The sequence below is a fragment of the Propithecus coquereli genome, unplaced genomic scaffold (assembly GCF_000956105.1).
Source record: "Propithecus coquereli isolate 6110/MARCELLA unplaced genomic scaffold, Pcoq_1.0 Scaffold44, whole genome shotgun sequence".
NCBI classification, from domain to species: Eukaryota; Metazoa; Chordata; class Mammalia; order Primates; family Indriidae; genus Propithecus; species Propithecus coquereli.
This window is the reverse complement of record NW_012150174.1, coordinates 10,416,024-10,443,014: the sequence shown is the minus strand read 5'-3', so window position 1 is coordinate 10,443,014 and position 26,991 is coordinate 10,416,024. Positions and strand designations below refer to the sequence as shown.

The window sequence follows — 26,991 nt, the reverse complement described above, 5'->3', positions numbered from 1 at the left end:
GCCCCCCTCCCCCCTGCCCAACATCCAATAGATGTTATTCTTATATGTGCATTTATGTGTTGATTAGTTAATACCAATTTGATGGTGAGTACAAATGACTTTGTTTTCACTGGCTCCCTACTAACGAGACACTTTCTAATACTAGAAATAGCATTGTTTTAAGCATGCGTACAAACAGGTTTTATTCACCTTCTCTAGGGTCTAACGCTATTCTGTATTGTGCTCCTAAAGCCTTAGCCAATAGGTTCTAATGAAGTCAAAAGTATCTCTCCAACTCTCACCACAGAGCCATCAAACTGTGCTTAACTAGACCAATTGTTTTAATACAAACAGATGCCATTCCTATTCTAAAAGACAGTGCAATAGTTAATACATCCCATGCTTTCTTGAGTCTCTCTTAAAACCATCTTGTTTTTTTATCTGACAGTTACGAGCTATTTGCACTCTAGTGCTCAGTTTGCTGGATGTTGCCGGTATTCCTTCACCCATGCCAAGAGCTGCTGCCAATTAACACAGAAAGAGGCTTGTGCCGGATTGATGGAAGGCTTTCTCTTGCTCTGGCTGGTAATTTCTGAAGGTGTTATTTGCTCTCCAGCACTGAGATAGCATGAGACAGGTGATAGCTACTTCTAGAAGCAGTATCCTGTCCTCCCGAGAAGGCCTAGCAAGCACTGTGTTTGTCCTTGGGTCAGCAGACATTTGAAATAACTAGCACTCAGGGTTAAACATAATAGTGCCTACAAAAGGGTGGCAATAGCACTTGGAAAGTACACTTCCGAAACAGGTCACCTTCTTCTTTTTCATTCTGTTTATAAGTCTGTTAAGACATTTGCAAAGTGACCTTTACAGTAGCCTCAGAGCAATTCATTTACACAAGAAACATTTTGTAAGAATGACCATGTGCTGGATGCCATTGTGATACTCAGAAAAGTTGCTGCCTGATGTCTCTCATATCAAGCTAGACCTGAAGTTATCAGGAGGTAATGGAGGCTTAAATGGCACTGGAAATGCTGATGGCTTTTCAAGAGGTGACCCCAAAGCTCTTCATAGTACCTTGACTCAAAACAAGACCACTGCTTGGAGCTACAGATGCATCTGGTCCAAACTGGTGGCCCAGCACTGGTCCTAGCTCTCCCCAAAACTGGCTTGGCAGTCATGTCCAGGACTGTTAGTTCACCAGAAAGGAAATAGCTTAAAACACTGGAAATGGGCCGGGCGCGGTGGCTCACGCCTGTAATCCTAGCACTCTGGGAGGCCGAGGCGGGGGGATTGTTTGAGCTCAGGAGTTCAAGACCAGCCTGAGCAAGAGCGAGACCCCATCTCTACTAAAATTAGAAAGAAATTATCGGACAACTAAAAATATATAGAAAAAATTAGCTGGGCATGGTGGCGCATGCCTGTAGTCCCAGCTACTCAGGAGGCTGAGGCAGAAGGATCGCTTGAGCCCAGGAGTTTGAGGTTGCTGTGAGCTAGGCTGACGCCACGGCACTCTAGCCCGGGCAAAAGAGTGAGACTCTGTCTCAAAAAAAAAAAAAAAAAAAAAACACTGGAAATGCCCCACTCTGGTGCTCCTAGGCTCAAGGTTCCACTGAAGGATATTTCTGGAAACCAAATAAAAATATGCCTTGTGAACTGGGAGGGACACATTACATAAAGTGAGAAACAGGCTCTGCTCAGAGTACAGCTTCTTCACCTCCCTGACACCTTCCACACTGCCCTGAAAAGGCGGCAGTCCACCATCCAAACTTTCTCAGAGCAGACAAAATGAAAGAGAAAGCTCATTTTGAGAGCCTGAGCACCCATGAATAGGAACAAAGGCAGGCTGGGGGTGATGTTTCTCTCCAGCCTATCCTCATTATATGGGTGAAAACACACAGTCTCTTTATGAGAGTTTTGAGGGTCTCCAAGGATAAAAAAAAAAATCAATAGGTTGAGCTTTCCTTCAGAATCGACTGTTATGATCCCCTCTATTAAAAAACATTTAGTAAATAATTACTAAAATCAATAACAGTAGCACTAGAAAATACTAGCTTGCAGTGTTACCGTCTTTTAATCATTTTTAAGGTCTCTACTGTGGGTCTTAAAGTCTATTTTAGTACAGTTTCTAAGGGTTTAATATGCACATCAGGGAAGAAATCCTATAAGAAAACTGTTTACAGGCTGTTCTACTTGAAGAATTAAAGCCCTAGGAGGGAAAGGTTCTCCATTACAAATCGCTATAACCTGTTGGCTCACACTGCCATGAATTTGCCAAGCAATCAGGTTGAAATGCAACAGAAAATCACACAGAGCACTTCCAGACCACAACTCCAACTCTTGGATTTTGGTTTTAGTTCCAGACAAATATGTTCGTTTTAAATACTCTTCAGGGGATCCAAGAATGTCTGAATCGTAGAAAATTTAGAAAACAGTTTGCAGAAAGAAGCTGCGTTTGTATTTGCTTCTGTTATGAGGAGCCTGTGTCTCTAATCAGTCTGGGGAGCTTGCAGGAGGGGACAGAGGGAATGAGCCAGGGCTCTGGAGGTGCAAGGATAAGAGATGATCTTAATTGCCACAAGCTGCTTTGTGAGCGGGTGGAATCCACACTGCGGTTGTTCAAGCAATGGGTTTACCTACAGGTTCAACCACTTCCCCGTCAGCCACCTGAAGAGAAAGCCAGAGTGACTTCCCAGGAAGCAGCTCTGAGCAACCAAAAGGGCAGAAGCCTTTGTGCCACTGACATCTTAATTCATTCCTACCTTGGGTTCTGCCTGTGTTGAACAAGACTGCGGTACACACCAAAGAGACCAGAGAACCTGGCAAGAAAATGAAACCCAACTGCTACTCCTTCAAGGGCCTGGCATGAGAAAAGAAATCCACTTGATTAGACCCAGTGTGTGTGACTCTCCTGCCCGGAGAATGAACAGGCTAGACGTGATAGCCATCAAAGCCATCGGCTCCTGGGGGTTTTTCTAAGAATTTTTCTTAGTACCCATCATCCTTGGAAAATGAGACAAAAATCATCTCCATGAAGAAACCCTTGAAAAGTCACAAAAACCATTATTAAAACAATAAATCTGCAAATATGTGATTAAATAGTAGTAGAATTTAAAATGACTTCATTCTTAAGTTATGGGAATGAATAAGCAACATGTGACAAAAGGAGTTAATAGTCTAATATTTAGGGCATTTCCCCTAAAAGAACACAGATGCAATCCCGAGAGAAATACAGTCACCAAAATGTGGCTCTTTGGCTTAAAAGTGAGCAGAGTAGAATTAAAAGGATGACATTCAGTTAAAAATAACTAATTGGCCACATGTACTTAATGCCTTTCCCTCCCAAGAATCCACCAATATAACAGAGGATTTAAAAAAAGGTATAAACTCACAGTAAAGTAAATGAAAGGAAGGCCATCGGAAGAGAACAGTTTTCTGCACATTTATGGAGGAAAGGTAAATGGTGACACGGGTGAAAGAAACCACAGCACAGAGAGCCGAAGTCCAGGGAGGGAGCCCTTCTGCCTCTTGGAGTTCAAAAGTGCAAAACAGGGAAGGGCCAGATCTAGCTTGGGGCTGAAAGCAGGACAATTCATTGAAAGTCTCCATGGGAAAGATCCAGCCTCCTCCCTCCCCACCCAGAGCAAGGAGCACGGTCACACCGGTGTTGTGGTTTTTAGCACCTTTTTGAAGAACTTGGCAACTCATCCATTACATTGCTCCTGAGACACCTAGTAATGTTTGAAATGTACGCTATTTAAAGATTAGAATCGGAGAATGTGAGAGTTTGAAAGGACCTCAGGGCTCACCCAGTCCAGCGCACTTATTTTGCCAGCGGAGGAAGCTGAAGTTAAAAAAACTTGCCCACAGTTACCCAGCAGCAGAGTCTGGGCCCGTCCTCAGGCCTCCAGCTGCCCCTGTAAAGTCATTGTGTGTGTGCAAGGATGGGTCTCAGATGTCTCACTCTGCCCCCATCCACAGCAGGACAGAGGTACCTTCTGAGCGGTGAATGCACGTGTGCTGATTGTCACTCAGGAAAAAGCCCTCCTTGCAGCGGCACTCGTAGCTCCCCATGGCATTGACACAGGTGTGCTGGCAGCCACCATTGTTCTCCAGGCACTCGTCCACGTCTGGAGGGAGAGAGGGATTATTAGCCTTTGCTTTGGCGACTGTTTCAAACACCCCACCCAGCCCAACAGCTCAGGGGCTCCTGCTAGGCAGAGATGAGGTCCCTTTTCTGATCCCTGCATCATGGAAGCTCTTGCGATTGAAGGTGAGGCCCACAGACAATTAACGCAGCACTTTTGGGTCTGGAGCTCACTTGGTCACGCCCACCACACGGACATAAGATAATCAGTTCAGTAAATGTTTATTGAACACCTTCTTTTCTCCTGTAGCACAGTGCTAGAGGAGACAGTAAAATACAGATGAGGAAGATAAAATTCCTTCCCTCTAGGAGTGTGCCCTTCAGTAAGATATGAATATACAAATGATTCTGAGATAAAGTAAAAGCTGGTACAAAAAAAGGGAGGTCACATCTGGTTGTAGGGTATCAGGGTGGGATTTATGGAAAAGCTGATGAAAGATGAGCCCTTAGGATTTCTCCAGTTACAAATCAGGAGAGAAAGGGCTGTAGGTAGAAGAGAGAGCGTGAGTGATAGCACGAAGGCTGGGAAGCATGGAGCACATTCAGATACCGGTGAGTCATCCGGTTTGGCAGGAGCACAGGGCACAGGGAGGGAAGTTACAGGAGAGACAGCTGGGAAGATCGATCGGGGTCACACTGCAGAATCTTGAATACCAGGCAAAGAAGTTCCTACTTAATTTGGGAAGCAGCTGGGAACCACTGGAGCAGAAGGGACATAGTCAGGCCTTCGCTTTGGGAAACATAAGCAGCAGCTGAGGGTAGGACACAGGGAAGGGGGAGAATGGAAATCCTGGGACCCAGCTTCACACATGTACCTGAAACAGCCACAGCTAGTGCTAGTGGGGTGCGGGGCAGGGGCTGGTGGTCGGGATGCTGGAAAGCAAGGCACAGAAGACCAGGGGTGGACAAGGTGCTGCAGGGCCGGGAGCCTGTGGGCTGTGGGGTGGGGCGTTGTTAGAGGACACCAAGGCCTTCTGGAAAAGAAACATGGGAAGATCAGTGCTGGGCACAGAAATGGGAATGGAGATACGGTTCCCCCTCATTCCCCTGCAAGGCAGGGAGGCGATGTGTCTGAAACGCTGGAATTCAGGGCTAGGTCGAGCAGGTGGTACGAAACCTGAGTTTGGTTGGAAGAGAATCTGGTGTTGTATGCACAGTTTTGAAAACCATTTACTTGTAGTTGCCTGATAAAGCGGTGGATGTTGACGAGAGAGCCAAAGGCAGGAGTGCGGGAAGGGAGAGAAAGGGCGCAGAAAAGAGAAAGCCAGAGGTAGAATTCTGGATAATGCCGGGGCGGGGAGGAGGTGGAAGAGACAGCAGGAGTCCCAGGAGCCTCTGGAAAGGAGCTGTCAGAAAGGCAGGGAGGGAGGAATCTTTAGGGGACCTTCCTCCCCCTCCATCTGTGATACCCTGGGCACAGCTGTATTAACACACTTACTGAATTGCATTCTCAAAATCCTTTACCTATCCATCTCCACTAGATTGCAAACTCCTTGAAGACAGAGACTTTTTGTTTTAATTCGCACAGCCCTGGAATACAGCAGGTGCTCATTAACTGTAAAATGCACGAACAAGCAGGTGAGCGCAGCATCACCAGATCCAAAGAAGAGAAACTTCAAGGAAAGTTTCAGACAACAAAGGCTCCTGGAGAAGGCCAATATAAAAGCAATTTATTTTCTCCAGCCTAATTTCTCATGTGCCTATTACTAGCTCCTGGGTGTATCTGTAATAAGAAAATTCACATTTAAATATCTGTTATCTGGTTTCAAGCTTCAGATCTTACAGTCATCTGTCCTCCCACACTACCAGGCAGATGCCTGACTAAACTGATGGGACTCGAGCCATCCCCTAAAGCCTAACAAACTTGCCCCTGTCTGTGCCAAAGGGTGAAGGAGGCACATCCCGGAGGATGGGCCGTGCTGGAACACACCTGGCCTGGCTGTTCCACAGCGAGCTGGAAGGGTCTGTTTCCCTGAACACCAAATCCTGGATTGGCTGTGAGCTAAGGCGTGCTCCCGTCTGAGCTGCCACACCCGCACCCCACATTCAACCCACTATTTCTTTTCTCCAAAGCAATCAGAAATGTGTCATTAAGCTGGATGATGTACTCTGATTGGATAAATACAAAAGCGTGTGTGTTCACATACACAAATTCTATCACTAGGCTGGTGAGCTTCTCCAGACTGAAAAACAGTGGTTCCCAACCCTGGCTACATGTTAGAACCCTGATGCCTGGATGCGACCTCCAGAGATACTGATGTAACCAGTCTGGGATGAGGCTGAGGCTTCTCAGGTGATTCTAATGTGTGACCAGGGCTGAGAACCACTGCTACCAAGCTGAACAGCTATGCCGAGCTCCCAGATACTCTATAAATAGAAACTAAGTGCAGATGGGGTAGCTGCGTGGAAGAGCTGCCTTTCGTTTTTGAGGCTTGCCAGCACTCAGGATCTTGGAGCACTCCGGGTTTAATGCCAGAGCTAAGTGGTGTTTGTCCTCTGATATCCCTGCTAATATATTTGTGGTTAATGTGTGGTCAGGGGGTGGAGGAGAGGTGAGGGGTCATCCCAGACAACTCGGGAAACTGCCACTCCGGAAAAGTTTTGGCTGTGAGCTTCTTGCCACAAAGAGCTTCAGCCCTTTCAAGTCTGAATGGCAGAGCAATCTCTGTGTGTGCTGCTCTTCCAAAAGTACTTTATTTTCTCATGCCTTCATTTTAAGGAATCCTTACCCACTTCAGAAATCCTCAGCGGATGCTCAGGGTCTCTCTGCAAGGCAGATCCTTGCTGCCCAGTCCACAATGATGACCCCGAGGAAGGGAAGTGAAGACGCTCTGCTGAGATAGCTGGGTTGTTGGCTAAGACAAGGAACAATCTGGGCTCTGGATTTCTGAGCCTGCACTCAGAACCACCCCGCCCAACCCTGGCCAGGTCCTCAACCCCTGGAAGGTTCAGCTTGCTGCCCTTAGGAAGCTCACACCTTCCCCCAGGCTGTGGATTAGAGTACCACAATCATGACCATCAGACTACATCACATATGAATCCTCAAAATGTCATTGTTGACACATCAAAGAGAAATCTCTCCCTGAAAATGGTTAAAACAAACAAACGAAAAGTCCATACTGTATGCTTCCCAACAAATTATACTTTTTTGAGTTTTTAATTAATTTCAGTTTATTCCTGCTCTCAGGATTGTCTCTCAAATGTGTCGTTTTGTGTTACTGACGGCCTAGAAAGTCTGCAGAGGGGTCATTGAGCCCCCAGCCTTCAATCAAGTCTTACTGACAGCTGCAGATTTGAGAAGCCAAGTGGTCTGCACACCAAAGCCTGACCCCTCACACAGGGCACAGACAGGAACGAACAGAGTCTATGAGGATGGAGCTCCAGGGACATTGAAGCAGGACAAAGATCATATGAGGGTTGGGTCTCAAATGGAAATGCTCCCCTCCCCAACTCCAGAGCGACAACACTCAAAACACAAGTTCTACCTGTACTTTTTCTAGTGCCTTTTATGCTGCTCTCAAAGCATTTGATCAAGTGGCCATTGCTACTGCACCATAAGGGGGCATAGCTGCCCCCACAGAGCCAGAGTCTGGCTCGAGCTGCTACTTAGTTGACCAACTAGACATTAGTAAGTCAACCATATGAAAGGTCAGCAGTATCAAAGGACCCCTGATGTCACGTGTCTCCCCTGATATCCTCCTGTCCAACTGATAACACCAGCTTTATAAAGAAAACCATAAATACCTACCTGCCAGGTGTGCTGTATTCTCTAAGACTATCCAACACTCAGCCCCATCCAATTGCTTGCTGTTTCTAAGTTCTCTTTTTTCCCTGGCATAAGGAATCAATGTAAACAACACTCTTTGCAGTCTCTAACTCAGGGAATGAAACAGATGTTTCTGTTTTGTGGAATACTAGAAGGATGTTCAGGGAAGGTTTCTGTTTGATTTTCTTTCTCTTTCAAGAAAAAAGAGGGAGGTCTATTTGGCTATGACCCAAGCACACATTTGGAGTCTTCAAGAGAAGGAGTTTTACCTATTCCAGAATAGACACAGCATTAAATAAATGGTTATAAGTCAGGACCTTGCAACTCAAGACAAATGATTTTAAAAGTAACAAGCCAATACTAGAAAATCAATAAACGGTAATGACCATGTCCACCCATCTCCTTGAACTAACGGAAAATGTCTATTATGACTAGTCACCTAAAAACTAAAACACACTGGCCAGGCACAGTGGCTCACACCTGTAATCCTAGCACTCTGGAAGGCCAAGGCAGGAGAATTACTTGAGGTCAGGAGTTCGAGACCAGCCTGAGCAAGAGCAAAAAAGACACTGTCTCTACTAAAAATAGAAAAATTAGCCGGGCATGGTGCTGCGTGCCTGCAGTCCCAGCTACTCAGGAGGCTGAGACAGGAGGATCTCTTGAGCCCAGGAGTTTGAGGTTGCTGTGAGCTATGCTGACCCCATTGCACTCTAGCCCGGGTGACAGAGCCAGACTCCATCTCAAAAAAGAAAAAAAAAAAAAATTAAAAAAAAGAAAAACAACACAACTAAAACACTTTACCTGATTTTCTATCAGGGAGTCTGATTTCCAAGGGGTCAGAAAACACAAGTCTCTGATCCTCTTTTTTTTTTTTTTGAGACAGAGTCTCACTCTGTTGCCTGGGCTAGAGTGAGTGCCGTGGCGTCAGCCTAGCTCACAGCAACCTCACACTCATGGGCTCAAGCAATCCTTCTGCCTCAGCCTCCTGAGTAGCTGGGACTACAGGCACGTACCACCATGCCCGGCTAGTTTTTTCTATATATTTTTAGTTGGCCGATTAATTTCTTTCTATTTTTAGTAGAGACTGGGTCTTGCTCTTGCTCAGGCTGGTTTCGAACTCCTGAGCTCAAACAATCCCCCCCGCCTCGGCCTCCCAGAGTGCTAGGATTACAGGCGTGAGCCACCACGCCCAGCCTCTGATCCTCTTCTGTCTTCATAAGGGTTCACCAAAGGAAAGAAAGGGGTGGGGGTCCTGGAGGGTGGGTAAATGGGAATTGCCATTTCCAAATGTTTTCCTTACCAAGACAATTATGACCATCTTGAGCCAACATGAAGCCGTCAAAACAAGTGCAACGATAATTGCCTGGAATATTCAAACAGTCATGGACACAGCCTCCATTGAGTTCGTTTTCACATTCATCAATGTCTGAGGAATAAAACAGAAGTAAACCAGACAAAGGCTATTTATGGAGACATATGCATTTACCTTTTAACCAACCATCCTACTTCTAGGAATCAACCCCGAAGATATATCTCCAACAACAGGAAAACAAATACGCACAAGATTATTCACTGCAGCATTTTTGCCCATACATATAAGAATAGTTTAGTAAATTATGGTACCTCTACTCGAGGGAGTGCTATGCAGCTGTTAAAAAAAAAATGACAAAGATCTCCATGAGCTGATTTGGAGTGATTTCTAGGATATACTATTAAATGAAAAAATCAAAAGAGTATCTGTATTATATTATCTTCATGTAAGAAATATAGGAATATAAAAACACAAAATTTCAGCACACTTTTTTCCAGAACTTGACAAGGTTATCCTGGAATTTACATGGAAATACGAAAGACTCAGAAGAGCCAAAACAATTTTGAAAAAGGAGAACAAATTTGGAGGACTTTAACTACAACTTTAAGGTACAGTTACCAAGACAGGGTGGTCTGGGCATAAAGACAGACATATAGATCAATGGAACAGAATTGAGAGTCCAGAAATAAACCCTTATATTTATTATGGTAACTTGATTTTAAACAAAAGTGCTAAGGTGATTCGTGGGATAAATGTTAGCCTTTTCAACAAATGGTGCTGGGATAATTGGATGTCCATATGAAAAAAAGATGACTTTAGCCCCTTATCTCATACCAGACACAAAAACCAACTCAAATGGATCAGAGACCTAAATGTAAGAGCTAACACTGTAAAGTTTTTCAGAGAAAATATATGAGAAAAGTCTTTAAGACTTGGATTAGGTAAAGATTTCTTTGATATAATACCAAACACACAGTCCATAAATTTATAAGGACTGACAAAGAACTCTCATGACTCAATAAGATAAACAACCCAATTTTAAAACAGACAAAAGATTTGAATAGACATTTCACCAAAGATGATAGGCAAATGGCTAACAGACACATGAAAAAATGCTCAACATCATTAGTTATCAGGGAAATGTAAATTAAAACCGCAGTGAGATACCATTTCACATTCACTAGAATGGTTATGATAAAAAAGACAGACAATAGCAACTGTTGGCAAGGATGTGGAGAAATAGGAACCTTCATACGTTGCTGATGGGAATGTAGAATGGCATAGCCACTTTGGAAAACAGTTTAGCAGTTTCTTTTTTTTTAAGTGTACAGTTTGGTAAGATTAAATCATTCATAATGTTGTATGCAACTATCGCCACCATTTATCTCCAGAACTTTTTTCACCTTGTAAAACTGAAATTCTACACCCATTCAACAATAACTCTCATTCCCCCTCCCCACAGCCGCTGGCACCCACCATTCTACTTTCTGACTCTATGATTTCGACTACTCTAAGTATCTCATACATGTGGAATCATACAGTATTTGTTTTTTTATGACTGGTCTACTTCACTTAACATAATGTTCTCACATATTGTCCATGTTGTAGCATATGTCAGGATTTACGTCTTTGTTAAGGCTGGATGTTCCATTCTATGTACTACATTTTGCTTATCCATTCATCTGTTGATGGACACTTGTGTTGCTTCCACATTTTGGCTATTGTGAATAATGTTATGAATATGGGTGTACAAATATCTCTTTAAGATTCTGCTTTCAATTTTTGGGGATACATGCCCAGAAGTGGAATTGCTGGATCGTATGGTAATTCTATTTTTAATTTTTTGAGAAACCACCATACTGTTTTCCATAGTGGCTATACCGCTTTACATTTCCACCAACAGTGTACAAGGTTTTCATTTTCTCCACATCCTCATCAAATTTGTTATTTTCTGGGGTTTTTTTGATAGTAGTCATCCTAATGGGTGTGAGCAATATCTCCCATTTATAGTTTTGATTTGCATTTCCCTAATCATTAGTGATGCTGAACATCTTTTCATGTGCTTATTGGCCAATTGTATATCTTCTTTAGAGAAATATCAAATCCTTTGCCCATTTCTGAATTGAGTTGTTTGATTTTTGGTGTTGAGTTTTAAGAGTTCTCTATATATTTTGGATATTAACCCCTTATCAGATACATGATTTACAAATATTTTCCCCATTTTGTGAGTTGCCTTTATATTCTGTTCATATTGTCTTTTTTTTTTATTTCAGCATATTATGGGGGTACAGATGTTTAGGTTATGTATATTGCCCTTACCTCCCCCCTCCCTCCAAGTCTGAGTTTCAAGCGTGTCCATCCCTTGGATGGTGCGTATTGTACTCTTTGTGTATGCAAATACCCGCCCCTCCTCCCCCCTCCCCCCCATATTGTCTTTTGATGTACAAAATTTTTAAATTTTCATGAAGTCCAATTTGTCTAGTTTTTTCTTTTGTTGCCTGTACCTTTGGTGTGATAGCCAAGAAATCATCAGTTTGGCAGTTTCTTTAAAAGTTAAATATAAATTTGATATTTATGATCCAGTAATTCTACTCCTAGATATATTCCCAAGAGAAACGCAATATTATGTCCATACAAGGACTTGCATGCAAATGTTCATAGCAACATTATTTATAAAAGCCCCAAAGTAGAAAAACCTAAATGCTTATCAACTGGTGAATGAATAAACAAAACATGGTATATTCACACAATGGAATACTATTCAACAATAAAAACGAATGAAATGTCAAAACAGGATACAACACAGATAAACCTCAAAAGCATTATGTTAAGTGAAAGGATCCAAACACAAAAGACCACATATTGTATGATTCCATTTATATGAAATTTCCAGAAAAAGCAAATATATAGATATAGAAAGTAGATTACCGGTTGCCTAGGGCTGGGCTGGGGATGAGGAATACATGATCATGAGGGATCTTATTGAGGTGAAGAAAACATTTAAAAATGTGGTGATATTGGTATTATGGTGATAGTTGCACAATTCAGCTAATTTATTAAAATCATTGATTTGTACACTTAAAAAATCAGTGAATTTTATGATATATAATTTATACCTTAGTAAAGTTTTTAAAAAGAAAATATACATTTATCTGCTTATTTATACAAAAGAAATATAGAAAGGATAGACCAGAAACTACAGAGATTGGTGACCCACAGGGTGTGGGGGAAGAGGTGGAAAGAAAGAAGCATGAAAACCAAGTAATAGGAAGAAGGGAGCAGGACTTCTCTGTGCATACCTTTCTGTGCATACCTTTGACTCTTAGAGCCATGGGGATGCTTTACATACATGCACACATACATGCAGACACACAATCAACCAGGAAGCAGGGGTGGGAGGGGTGGGAGTGGACAAAAAATAATGGAATACAAAAAGAAACAAATGAGCCTAACTGTATTATAAATTAATAGCGTAACCACACTGAAGCGGATGGGGAAGAAAAGTACTAACCCAAGTAACTTTGAAAAACAACATCATGACTGGATGCTGTAAGGTTAAAAACAAAAACAGCTGTGTACTATACTCTAGTAAACACCGTACTCTACTTAGTAAATGTTTTACTCACAGGGTTATGGGTTAGTAATTCTGTAAATACATGTGTACTAGGATTGAACAAAGAGGTAAATACATTGCAGATAATGAGAGCCAGCTTTTCTTACTGTTGGAGAAAGAAGTTACGAATAAAGACTTAGGTTAGAATGAATCTTGCAGTATTGGTTTGGAACTCAAAGTATCAGTGTAACTCATTGTTTTTAATTTATATACATGCAGATGGATAGACATAAGGAATAAATACAGATGTATGGGTACAGGTGGGTTAGTATGCATACATGTGTTTCCTAACTCTGTGCACTAAGAGGGGCTAGGAGCAATGACACCCCTGTAGCAGGGAGATCACTCAGCAGCCAGATCTTGGTTTCTATATGCAATTTTCCAATAAAAAAAATCACAGCTCCTTGGAGAAGTGGTTGATTTTAAGGCTAAAGAAGGGAAAATATAATATAAGTCTAGAGCATATTGTGGTACCAGAAGTTTAGGAATTTCCCAAAAAAGGATATCAAAATGACACAGAAGACAATGGAAAGGAGTTCCAATGGCTGAAGCTGGAACAACTTGAGCCAAAAATAAATAATTATTGACATAATTAAATAAATACCTATGAGTCCATCGTAGTATAAATAAATAAATAAGTGCATAAATAAATAAATGGTGAAGAAGGGACAGTTCTTCCTTACGAAAGAATCTCAATTAATAGATATATAAAGTATGAGGGAAATATAAAATTACCAGCAGGCAAACATCACAGTAATAATTACTACAGGCAAGATCCATAGCTGGATGCTAACATCAGTGAGCAAAGATTTGAGGAGAAACAGGATGCTGGTATGGTCTCAAAGTATCTCGCCTAAGATATGCATCTATGGCAAGAGGAAAAAAAATAGTAACTTTGCAGTGGAAAAGCCCAGCAAACACGATCTTATTCAGGTGATCAAGGTTAACATCACCAGGAATGGGACATGTTGACATCACGTGGCCCTGATGTGATACACTGAGAAGGACACAATGGCACCTTTGTGGTAGTCTTGCCAAAAATGTATGACATCAGTCTCATCATGAGAAAACAAACTCAAGACATTCTCTTATCATTTCAATTCTTATCATGAGAAAACATAAGACAAACTAAGTGAGCAGTACTCATTAAAAGTGTCAATGTCATGAAAGACAAGGATAGACTGAGGAACTGTCACAGATTGGAGGAGACAAAAGAGATATGACAGGTAAATATAATGTGAGGCCTTGAATTGGATTCTGAAGCAGAAAAAGAGCAGTACGTAAAAACTGGTTAAATTTGAATAAAGTTTACAGTTTAGTTAATAGTATTGTGCCAATGTTAATTTCCTGGTGTTGCTAACTCTACTGTGGTTGTGTAAGTTGCTAACATTAGGGTAAGATGCGTGAAGGGCATATACACATATGAACTCTGCACTATCTTTACAACTTTTCTGCAGTCTAAAATTATTTCAAAATAAAAAGTTTTTAAAAAAGAAAAACACAGCTCCTTGTACAAAGGCCAACTTTAGATTCATCCTTGTTAAACTTGATTCAGTTTCTTAAACTGAAAAATAAGGACTATACAATGAATATTCACCACTGAGACATGCCCCCCCCAAAGTCTGGGATATAAGCAAAGATTATTTAGGATAAAACATTATCTAAAGCTACTTCTGAATCACATTATTTAAAAAACTACTTATTCAGAGCTCATACTTTCATTTCTCCAACATTTTGGGAGAGGAAACTTTATGAAGGATAAAATTCTGGCCATTCTGGGCAAACCATCCTTGAACTTAATTATAAGCAGTGAGCCTGGCAATAATCACAACATAAATGATACTATGGGTTGGTCCCAAGAGGCTTCAAAATTAATGGACCCCGAAACACAGAGAAAGGAGTTAAATCTTTGAACCTTATAATCTTTATTTCCTCTCCTCTTCCCTATTAGGAGAAAATCTCCATTTCTGGATTCCTATGTGAAAAAATCCAAACTAAACAGTGATATACTTACTTACTAGCATTATAAATAGCACAGGTATTTAAAAGATCAAATCCTTCCAGGGTTTTAGTTCAAAATGACAGTACAAAGGAAACATGCTAACTGGTAACGATGACTATATGTGGATAAAGGGATAGGCACTTTAATTTTTTATTTTATACATTTTTTGATTGTTTGACTTTTTATAACAAAAATCATATATTATTTTAAAATAAATTTAAGTCTATAAAAGGAGACATGCCAGTCAATTATTAGTTATTTTAAACTAAATAGCATACTTTTCAACTATAAACTGTTAGCAATTCCATTTCATTTGTAATATATCAACCTCAAAAGCTAAGAGTAAGGAAATTCTTGCCACTTGTCATTTAACATCATTTACTAAAGATGTACTTTCATCAGTGGCATCGTGTTGTGCCCCCAGCTAGTATACAGCAATTGGAGGACATAGAATATCCACATAGTAAAGAAGTGAATGGTTTTTTCCCCAAGCAAGGTACTAACATGTATGAATTCCAGTACTGCAAATAGAATGTTTAATAACAGAGTGGTATGCAGAGAGATGTTTCTGGGAGACATAGTCTTTTGGCCTCCCATGACATAGGGCAGAGAGAAAGAGATGGCTGCTTGTTTCTGGACAAACATGAACATGGAGAAGCATAAGGGCTTCATGGATGGACCACCAACCCCACTTGCTATGAACCTGACCAGGAGCGTGCCTCCTCTGATGCAAGAAGCAGGAGCTTTGCCCCTCGTGCACAAAGGACAGCTTCCTGATTTCCCAAGGGGTATCACCTGATCCAAACTTGCCTATTATAATTCCATCTGTTATTCATACTTGCTGTCTATATTTTCTTTTGGTTTTCCTTTTAACAAAGTTCATTTTGGGGCCGGGCGCGGTGGCTCATGCCTGTAATCCTAGCTCTCTGGGAGGCCGAGGCGGGCGGATTGCTTGAGCTCAGGAGTCCGAGACCAGCCTGAGCAAGAGCAAGACCCCGTCTCTACTAAAAATAGAAAGAAATTAATCGGACAACTAAAAATATATAGAAAAAAATTAGCCGGGCATGGTGGCGCATGCCTGTAATCCCAGCTATTCGGGAGGCTGAGGCAGTAGGGTCGCTTGAGCCCAGGAGTTTGAGGTTGCTGTGAGCTAGGCTGACGCCACGGCACTCACTCTAGCTTGGGCAAAAGAGTGAGACTCTGTCTCAAAAAAAAAAAAAAAAAACAAAGTTCATTTTGAAAATCCCAGCTTGTCTCAGCTGTGCTAAGAAGACAAGGAGATGGGGGAGGGGAGCAGAATTAGGCCATTGCTATAATACTACAAAAGCATCTGGCAGTCACCTGCCTTCTTGGTCATCTGCATGTTCTATATCTAGATATTTCATTTGTGTGTTTGTCTATTTGTTGGAAAGGACTTTGTGTCAAGGTGCTAGTGACTAAGCCTAGTCATTTATTTATTTATACAGTCATTTATTCAAAAACAAGAAGGTTTATTGAGTGTCTACCACCTTCCAGGCACTACCGGACATTACACACTGTTCCAATACCAAGAATCTTTATCACTCAGAGGCCACAATATGAAACAGATTAGTTTGAAACAACAGGGTATGAATACTAGGCCATTAAATGGCACCAGAATAGACATTTATCAAAAACTTTCCTCCTGATCTAAAGAAGTTAATGTGTTTTTCAAAGTGGAAAGGGACTTGGACTTTCCTACTCAATAGGTAGGTTTAGGCCCTGCAAGTGTTCAGAAGATCATTTCCCACTGGAGTTAAGCCCAAGTTATAAAGAGTTTTGTCAAAATGAAAGGGGCCACCAACGTGTTTGTCAAGGTTGGGTCCAGAGGCAAGGAAGGACTTGCGGAGATGAGTTCAATGTTCCGCATCAATTTTAAACTTCTTCCTGCACAGGATGACTATAGATAGTAGGAGTTCTCACCCAGCCAAAGATGGACAGCAGAAGGCTGAGTAAATATGAGAAATATGGGGCTGGGGACAGAGCTGGGGTGGAGATCTGACTTTTTTTCACCTGCAGGCTAATTATGTGATCATGGCCACAAGTCCCCTGGGCCTCAGAGTCCACATCTGTGAAATGAAGAATGGGATTGGCCCAGAGATCCCTGAATAGCCCTGCCAACTCCGATGTGCCATGACTTCTATCCCCAAGAACAGTCTCTTTCTATGAGTTCCCAGTCTCTGGCCAGTCTTGAACTTCCGAGTTCATGACACTTAGCCCAGAACATACAATGGCAGAGTCCAGACTTCGGGCTCCCAGATCTGGAGCCCTAAGGGCTAAAATATTCCTCTATACACACATGTCTCTGGGGTGAACTTGTATCTCTAAATGAGGCGGTTCCTTGATGTAGCTCTAAAGCTTGGCAGATCACAATGCCAAACATTGTGATAATGTTTGTCACACTGCTGAAGCCATGGACAGGATGGAGCCTCCTAAGCCAGCAGGGGAGGGCGGGACTCCATCATTCAGACTTCAGGGAAGGGTACAAGCTGCCCCAAAGAGGTACAGGATCAGCCCTGCTCTGGCAGGCATGGCTCTCCTGATCAGCATGGCTCTGAGTGGAACCAAAAGATACTAAAGCACCTCTTCTTTACCAGAAGCTAGACAAAAGGACATTTCAGAGCCAGATAAAACAATGGCCAGCTCTGGGGAAGACCTAATGTTCAGATCCTGTAAGGATCTGAAATGCATTTCAGAGAGTGGGTGACATGATTTGGGAGTAGCGGGAGGTGAGGGGACAGGGAATTAGGAGGCAGCAATTTTACCAACATGAGTGGCCACTACAAGAACTAAGGAGGTGGGAGCTTCTCTGCTGGCCCCTGACATGGTCCCCAAGTAACTTACCCTCGCACTGCCTGCCCTCCCCTTGGTAGCCAGGCTTGCAGGAGCACTTGTAAGAGGCGGGTGTGTTCTGACACAGGGCCTCAGCATGGCAGTCATCTAGCCCTTGGGCACACTCGTCCACATCTGCAAAAGAGCACAGCAAGCACCTAGTATGGGGCCCTAAGCCATGTGTGATCTGGCCTTGGCCCTTGTCTAGGATCATCCCCCACCAGTCTAGCCCACTTCACTCCTCACAAGCTAAAACTGCTTGGGAGCCCTGGAATGAACCATACCATCTCCAGGCCCCAGTTGCCAGATGCAGCCTGTTCTCTTTAACTGGAATTACGCCCACCACCGCCTACTGGCCTTCAGGACTCAGCTCAACTCCACCTTCTCCAGGAAGCCTGCCATGCCCCCCAGCATAGGTGTCCCCCACCATGTGCTCCCAGATTTATGTCCTTTCATAGCACTTATCATGCAGGGTTGTTACTGTCTATTTTCCTGCCTGTCTCTCCACTAGACAATGTCTTGACAACAGACGGAGGCTGTGTCCCTGATGCCAAGCCAGCACAGTGCCTGGCATGTGAGTAGACAATAGTAAATGCCTGCTAAAAGGATGGCAAAAAAAGCTCGGAAAGCTGAGCAGCTGTCTGTCAGCTTCCTGAGGGTTTAGGGTATGCGGGGAAAGCTCGCCCTGGGTTCTGAGCAAACACCATCCTGAGCTCTCAGATGGTGCAAAGTGGGAATGGGGTCCCCACTGCCCCCAGCCGCATTCGTCCTCTCAACCTGGAAACCCGCCTAGGCAGAAGTATTTCCTGAGGTGACACCACTCCAGGATGGCAATTAAAAACTAAAGAGTTTTGAAAGTACTGCAAGTCCCGTTTGCACGGAACATCCAGAGTTCTTATCTCCGGCTGCTGAAAACCTAGGCTTGTTGTTGCTTAAGCGTATTCCCAGATCCTCAAACCGCCGCTGGTCCGCAGATGGTCCCCGGAGCCACCCTCAAGCAGGCAGGAGAACTTCCAGGTCCCCAAAGAAAGAAGGGGGCAAAGCTGCCACGGCCTCACGGATGTGCCCCGGCCCCTCTCAGACTCCCCATCCACACAATGAGGAGCTGGACCCCGAGGGCCCGGTCAGTACCCTCCTCCTTGCTCTGCTGGCCAGAGTCTGACTAGCGGGCGCTCTCGGGGACATCCAGGGCGGCGGGGACCGGGGCGGGAACTGTCAGCAGCTCCGGGTCTGAGTCTGGGCCGCGGGACTCAAGCCCTGGGCCCTTTTGGCCCAAGCGGTGGTGGCGCCTTGGCCTGGCCGGCGGGCGAGGGCCCCAGGGGAGCGGGGGCCACGCGGAGCTCCAGCCACCAAGCCCCCGGACCCGCCCGCCCGGCTCGGGGGACCCCGCCAGGGGACCAGGACACCCTTCCTGGCGCCTGCCCCGCCCGCGCCAACGCGCCGTGCCAGGTGCGCCCCGCGGCCGGACACTCACCCTCTGGCGGCCCCGCGGCGCGGCCCCGGCCCGGCGGGACGGCCGCCGCCAGCAGCAGCGACAGCAGCAACAGCAGCGCCCGGGCCGCCCCAGGACACCCGCGGCCCGCGAGCCCCATGGATGGCGCGGCAGCTGCGGGCAGAGGCGGCGGAGCGCGGGCGCCGAGCGCGGCGGCGGCGGCGGCTCGGGGAGGTGTGTGCGGGCGCCCTGCCCGCCGCGCTCTGACACCCCCGGCCCGGCCCCGCCCGCCCCGCGAGCCCCAGCCTCATTTTCACACGGTCCTCCCCGGGCCGGGGCGGGCGGCGCGGGGGGCAGTGCCGCCCTGCCAGGCCCCCTCCCTTACCCCTCCCCGGCCCCGGGCGGAGGGGGCGCGGCCGCGGTGGCTCGAGGGCAGCTGTCAGCCTGGCGCGGGCGGGCTGCGAGGTGCCCCGCACCAAACCCGCTGGTTCCCGCGTTCCCGCTCCGCTCCAGCTCTCAGAGAGCCTCCGTGCTCCGTCTGTTTGCAGCCCTAACTTGACCCCGTCCCTCTGGTGAGCACAAACAGCCCTTTTAGGCTGAAATATTCAGGCACAGGGCACCCAGAAAGGGTCCTGCATAGTCCTCAAACCCCAAAGCCATCTTGGGGCTTTCCACTTGGGAGGTGGGAGTGGGGGTGATTTCCACACGCTTCTGACCCTCAGACACACCAATTCAGGAAAAGAGCTATTTGAGTGGAGAGGGTGACCCCAGTTCTCTGCTCATCCCAGGCACGCTCTGCATCCTTCTCCAAACTGCCCACCCAGGCCCTCTCTGATCCCCTATCCCACAGCCCTCTGAGGGCACTGGCCCACTTGTCCCCCTGTGAGGCACGCTGAAGCTGTCCATGTCTCTGGCACAAATGCTGGGCCCAGAATCACTAGAAACCAATTATATGTATCTTCAGGGCAGCCCGAACGGTGAAGGGAAAGGGGGCTAGAGGTCAAGGGTGAGCAACCAGGGACAAGAGACAGCCCCAATTTTGCCTGGGGCACAGGTGGTATCTATGGCCACCTGAACTCATAAACACCAGGTCTGGCCAGCTACAAATATAGGCAGTGTCTGCTGCCTGGCCCTCCAATCAAGTGCTTGCAAGGGAACAACACATGCACAGGGTCTTCTCATACCACCACAGGCACAGATGGCTGGAGCCCACTGCACTCAGCATCACTCCAGGAACAAATGTAGTAACAATTCCTAGATGCAACCAAGCATCATAACTCAGGGATATTAATGTTCTTCATTGAGCTTCTCTGTATTTATTCAATTTTCTCCTATGACTGTATACATGTACGCGCGCGTGCACGCACTTGTGTACATATATACGTATCATTCCTTTAGTAATCAGAAAGAAAATAAATGTCACAAAAAATCCCCACCTAGCTCATGCACAAAAGCACTTACATCTTCTTGGGGCCTATCCACCACCCTGAGCTCCCACCTTCCAAACAAACCATCAGCACCCCAGCCCCCTTGCAGGCCCATGGCTGGCTGAGACTGCCTCTTTCGGGTGTTGCTACTGCTGCTGCTTGATGGAGCTGTCTGAGAAAATAACTTTCCTATGGTTGTTTTTCTTTTGACCTTTTCATCCCCAGGGAAGGCAGGCAGGTTGCATCCCTTTTTCTGTGTTTTGCTCCTCCCTCCCACCGCCTTTTGTTTGGTGTTGAGAGAGACACTCAGCTATTTCTAGTCATAAGGATGGTTTTTACACATTTGTAAATCTTCACTTAGTGAAACGTTCTCTCCGCCTTTGTCTTTGTGTCCTTAATGGTAGCCATAAATTACCGCCTTCTTTTCTCTCCACTGCATCAGGCTTCATTGCTTTTGAAATGATCAAAGTTATTTCTTTTAAAATCCAACTAGAAACTGCCCATTGTGTGGCACAGACCTCTTTAGCTCCAGTCAAAGCATATAAATACATAAAGCTGCCCGTTAAACTCTAGGGGGAGCCTCCTCCAGCCCCCTTGTGCCCGGTAAAGATGTAAGACATGTGCTGTTCTTTCCCTTCATCATTTCCCTAACTTTGTATTTCAGTAAGAATACGAATTAATAATGATAAGGCTCAGTGCTTTTTTGCCTAAGAGAGTCAGTTTTTGTCATGTTTCCCAGAAAAGTTCACTACTGGCGCAGATCTCAAAAAATGTTCTGAATCCTATTTTGTTTGCCCTGACTTCCATACAAATGTGCTTTCAGCTGGTTGGCTCCCAGACTCCTGGGCAACCTTTCTGACACTTGAGATTAAAGTCAGTATGGTTTACAACTGGGAATTTCCATAGGGGAAAGGCTCCAGGGGAAAATTGTGTCCAAATGTCAATGTTTTCAATGTTTCTAGTGTCAGGAGGCACTTGATTGTCTTGCATTAGCTGCTGTCTGCCCTCTATTGTCCTGCTGAGGTCCCCAGAAACTTCTCAGAAAGGCCACAGGCACTGTCCCTGGACTGAGGCTGAATCTCCCTCCCTCCCCCCAGGCTGAGAGGCCATGAACCAGGCCCGAGCGGGGAGGCAGGCCAGCCAGCCCAGTCTCACTGGTGTGGGCTTCTGGCAAGGCTGAAGAAAGACCAGAAGTGGGGGACTCTGGGTGCCCCTGAACTATGTATGACTAGGTTCAACTCAGTATTCACTAGACACCTTTCAGTGCCCATCTTTCTTGGCTCCTCAGCAGCGTTGAAGGTTGACCACTTCCTCCTTGTGGAAACTCTCCCTCCCCTTGGTTTCATCATAGCAGGCTGGCTTTCCTCCCACCTCTCAGGAAATGACTTCTCGATCATCTTCTTGGAATCCTTCTTCTATATCCTCTCTCTGGATGGTTCGCTGATTTGCTCGATGCCCTAATATAAATCTCCAGCCTTGCTTTATCCCCTTAGCTTCAATCCCATGTATCCAATTGCCCACTGGATACCACCCTCAGATTCAACATGTTCAAAATGGAGCTCATCTTCTTCCTCGAACCTGCTCCTTCTCAAGTGCTATCTCTTTTGGAGAAGGGCACCATCATTCTGCTGACACCAGGTCAGAGGCCTGGCAGTCATCTGGGCCTCCATTCTTTCCCTTCCCACCACATCCAAACAATCATGTCAGTTCTACCTTCCCACCATCTCTCAAAACCATCCTCTTCCTCCATGCTTGTTGCCTGAGCTGAGGCCTCAGCATCCCTCACCTGCATGTTGCATGCAGGCTGTGATTCCTTACTGGCATCCCCATCTAGACTCTCATCCCACTTCAGTGCATCTAACACAGTGGCTGCTGGAGTAAAATGTAAATTTCCTTGCATCACTCCCTCAAGCTAAAATCCCACCCCCTTGGTACAACCACTCTGGAGAACCGTGGGCGGTATCTACTAATGCGGAACACACCTACCCACTTCTAGGTATATATTCAAGAGAAATGAGTTCACCAAAAGATGCATAAAAGAATGTTCCTAACAGCTGTGTTTACACTAGCACAAACCGGAAATAACCCAAATGTCCGCCAACTAGAAAATGAACAAACTCTGATATATACAACAACACAGGCATCTCATGGACATTATGTTGAGTGAAAGAAGCCAGATACAATATGTACCTGGCTTTTTGTACATATTATATAATTCCATTTCAATGAAATTTAAAAACAAGCAGAACTAATTAATAGTGATAGAGGCCAGAATAGTAGTTTCCTCCAGGGTGGGTATTGACTGGGAAGGAGCATGAAGGAACTTTCTGGAATGCTGAAAATGTTCTAGATTTTGATCTGCATGGTGATTATATGGGTTTACACATATGTAAAATTTGATGGAATGTTGGCTTAAATTTAATGCACTTCATGCACTTTACTGTATGTATGTTTTACATCAGTAAGTTGAAACAAGCACTGCCTAGCCAAAGGCCTTTATAATCTCCTTCCATTCTATCTTTCCACCCTTCTCTCCCACTACCCCTTCACCCACAGACTATACTACAGCGACATCAAACTACTTGTACTAGCAGTTTGTCATTTTCCCCTCATCTCCTCTTTTGCTCACCTTGTTCCCTTTGCCTGAAACACTTGAAGAAGTGTCTCAACAAATATTTGAAAAAATGAAATGCAACATCTTGATTAATAAGTATCACTATACCGTAAGGAAAAATATGTTTACTGAGATGTCCCCCCCAAAAAGCAATGAGGCATGCATGAAACTACTTGAGTCTTCAGGTTAGCAGGTCCTAAGAACTAATGCAGACAGGAAAACTATCTGCTCTTGCACACACATTAATTTCTCCTCCATGGATGGCCTCTGTGTCTCCTGAACCTTTCCAGTAAGTCTGAGCTGGATATGAGGCAGTAAATTTTTCTGGTAGCTACCATCACCATATGCTCCTTCCTCCTTCCTAACAGACATTCACCCTCCCCCAGGCAGTCCATGTCCCTAAGAGGGAAGCTGCCCCATCTCTAACTTCAGGCTTGGGAGTTGGCTTAAGGCAATCAGTATCTTTCATTCCATTCCCCCTACAATAGTCATTGGTTCAGGGATGAGCATGTGACAGCATGCCAATGGGAGTGAATCTCAGGCCCTTTGCTGGCAAGGCTGGAATGGATGGGCTCTCGTCTTCCTTGTGATATGGTTGTGCTGGATGAGAAACTGTGGCAACGAACAGGGTGAGCCAAGAGAAACACCAGGAAGCCAACCAGGAGACACTCTACCTCGGGACCTCCAGTTATACATGCCAGTACACTTCCTAATTGTTTGCATTGGTGGGTTTATTTTTATTTTTTTAATTGTGGTAAAATATAGACAACATAAAATTTACCATTTTAACCATTTTTAAATGTATGGTTCAATAACTTTAAGTACCTTCACATTGTTGTGCAGCTATCACTACCATCCATCTCCAGAATTTTTTTCATCTTGTAAAACTGAAACTCTGTTCCCATTATACAATAATTTCCCATTCCCCCACCCAACTCCACCTGGCAACCACCATTCTACTTTCTGTTTCTATGAATTTGACTACTCTAAGTATCTCATATGAGTGGAATAATACAGTGTTTGTGACTAGCTTATTTAACTTAGCATAACATTTTCAAGGTTCATCCACATTGTAGCATGTTAGAATTTCCTTCCTTTTTAAGGGAAATTATATTCCATTTTATGTATATGTCACATTTTGCTTATTCACTCTTCTGCCAATGAATACTTGAGTTGCTTCCACTTTTGGTTATCATGAATAATGCTGCTATGACTATGGATGTACAAATAGCTGTTAATGTCCGTGCTTTCAATTTTTTTTTGGTTTATACCTGGAAGTGGAACTGCTGGATTGTATGGTAATTCTATTTTTAATTTTTTAAGGAACTGCCATACTCCTTATCTTAGCAACTATACCATTTCATATTCCCCCCAGCAATGCACAAGAGTTCCAATTTCTCCATATCCTCACTAACACTTGTTATTTTCCATTTTTCTAATAGTAGCCATCCTAATGGATGTGAAGTGATATCTCATTGTGGTTTATTTGAATTGAGTTTCCTATTATTTACAGTTAAAAGATACTTCTATTTACTTCCCTATAAGCCTCCTATTAGGCGATCCTTTGAGTAAGGAGGGTGAAAGATAGTTGGGTAGGGTTGAATCCTCTCAGGAGCCTAAATAATAAATGATTATTTTATTTACAAAGTTAATGCTATCTTGGTATAAATGCCAGGACTCCATTTATTTCTTCAATGCTTCTAAAACTGCACCAGCATTCTCTTTTGCTTACAGAAGGTTCAAAATCTGTCCAGTAAATGTTTACTTCAAAATGGTAATAGTTAACATTTGAGTGAATACTAAATGTCAGGCACTATTCTAAGTACTTCACATGTATTATCTCACTTAATCCTTATAAAAACTCTATGAAGTAGATCCCATCATTACCTGTACTTTACAGACGTGGACATTAAAGTAAATAGAGGTTCAGTAACATGCTGGAAGGGGGAAGACCAGAACTCAAAGCCAAGAAGTCTAGCTTCAGTCCTACCTCATAACCACTGCTCTATACAGCCCACATGTGTGCCAGGCATTGCACTGGGCCCTATGGGAGACACAAAGAAGAATTAGAGGCAAACCCTGCCCTCTCAGAGCTCACAGTCCAGCAGAGAAGGTGAGACATGATAGGTACTCATCCTCAACACCTCTTCCAAAATATGAATATGACAATTTCTGTTTAAAACCCTTTGGTGCTCCTTCACCTACATTACTGCACCACAGGTCAACCTCATTGACAGGACCAGCTGTGTAATTTGCAGGGCCCAGTGCAAAACTAAAAAGTAGGACCCCTTAACCGAAATGCAGGGAAAAAGTGCTATTAAATGTACTAAAAATATTTTTTCCTATAAAAATATTTTATTACTTGTAAAACATAATAGGCATAACGAGTCAAAACATAAATTTACAAATGTCAAAAAGATAATATTTTGGTGTCATAATTTTATGCAATGCAATGAATAAGAATACTCTATTAATGTGATATCGTCGTTGATCATAAGATTTTTCTGGCTTATTTTTCTGCAAAATCATTTCTATAAATCATTTTGCTACAAAAAATCAAAAAGGTCATCAAAATTAAGCTTTTAGGATCTTCATTTTCAATCAATATAATTGAAGGGACATCAGTTGTTCTTGGCAAATGAAAGGTGACAAACAATTTTTGATAATTTTTCATTTTTAGAAGCATCTTTCTACTGACACAACTGTTATCGGATCTAACTGTTATTGGATCTGTTTTAGTACATCTAGAGCTGATGCTTCGTGGGGAATAGTTTTTCTAAAAAGATTTAACTCTTCATACAAAACATTTTTGTGTAAAACTGAATTCAATTTTAAGGTAAATTTATACAATATCGTTTCAATGTTTTCTTTGATATATCCTATGATGTGTGGAGGTCAAATAAGAAACCAAAAGTGGCTTCATGATTTGTATTTAAGTTCAAATGATATGTATTTATTGCTGTATCTTCAATTACAAGGAAAAATGAATTTTAAAATTGTCTTCCTTGTTAATAACTAGTTAATCCAAAACTTCATATAAAAATAGTGTCTTTTCCATCTAATGCAATGATTTGTATATTTGGTTTCTGTTTCTAAGCCTACAGATATTTGCTTTGCAACGGAATAATACAGTTTTAAAAACCAGAGATTCTAACTCTTCAAAGAATTCTAATACTCTCTGCTATGCTTTATCATGATGTCCACGTGTTTCCTCTTATTTTGCAATAACTTACTGACAAAGTTTACTGCCTGAGTGCCAGCAATTCCTGTCCCAATGCTCAGGCCAGAGAGTTAGTCTTTGTGCAGACATTACAGGAAAGGGTCTGGGCATGGACAGGCAAGCCAGCTTCCCACCAAGTTTCTCAACACTGTCTGCATGAAGAGACTCCCCTCTGCGGCTGCTGCTATTGCTGCAGCTGTCTCAGCCGATAGTACGGGCCCAGGGCCCAGCCCAGATGCCCGAGGGCCCCAGGGTGCCGTGATTTCTCCTGAGGCATGCATGTACGCTTCAGGCAGCCAGGCCCATGCTCTGTCCACCCAGTGTATCTGCACTGCTCATGCGCATGTACCATCATCCCACCAGATTTCATTCACAAAACACAGGTTCAAAGATGAAATTTAAGAATTCCAAGATAGCAACAGCAGGGCATAACGCCAAACATGGGACCCTTCTGAGATCAGGGCCCTCATCTGACACACAAGTTGCATGCCCTTAAAGCCAGCCACACTCATGGTTTTGGGATTCAAGAGCCTTTATAATCTGGCTTTTGTTCTTCTTGTAAGGTCCATCTCTCATAAGAGTGTACCCCATTTCCAATGCTCCTGAACTGCTCATGGTCTCTAAAACCACCA

At 43.9% G+C, this 26,991-nt stretch overlaps 1 protein-coding gene across 1 annotated transcript in view; it reads right to left on the bottom strand.

Annotated features, from left to right (window-relative positions):
- SCUBE2 (signal peptide, CUB domain, EGF-like 2) overlaps positions 1-19,258 on the bottom strand; it is a 64,580-nt gene extending 45,322 nt beyond the window's left edge. The window contains exons 1-4 of the mRNA XM_012654442.1: positions 19,141-19,258; positions 17,679-17,801; positions 9,190-9,315; positions 3,972-4,106 (exon numbers count right to left, since the gene is read on the bottom strand). Of these exons, the coding sequence (XP_012509896.1) occupies positions 3,972-4,106; positions 9,190-9,315; positions 17,679-17,801; positions 19,141-19,258 (502 nt within the window). The remainder of the gene's footprint in view (positions 1-3,971; positions 4,107-9,189; positions 9,316-17,678; positions 17,802-19,140) is intronic.
- Positions 19,259-26,991: the final 7,733 nt, after the last annotated feature.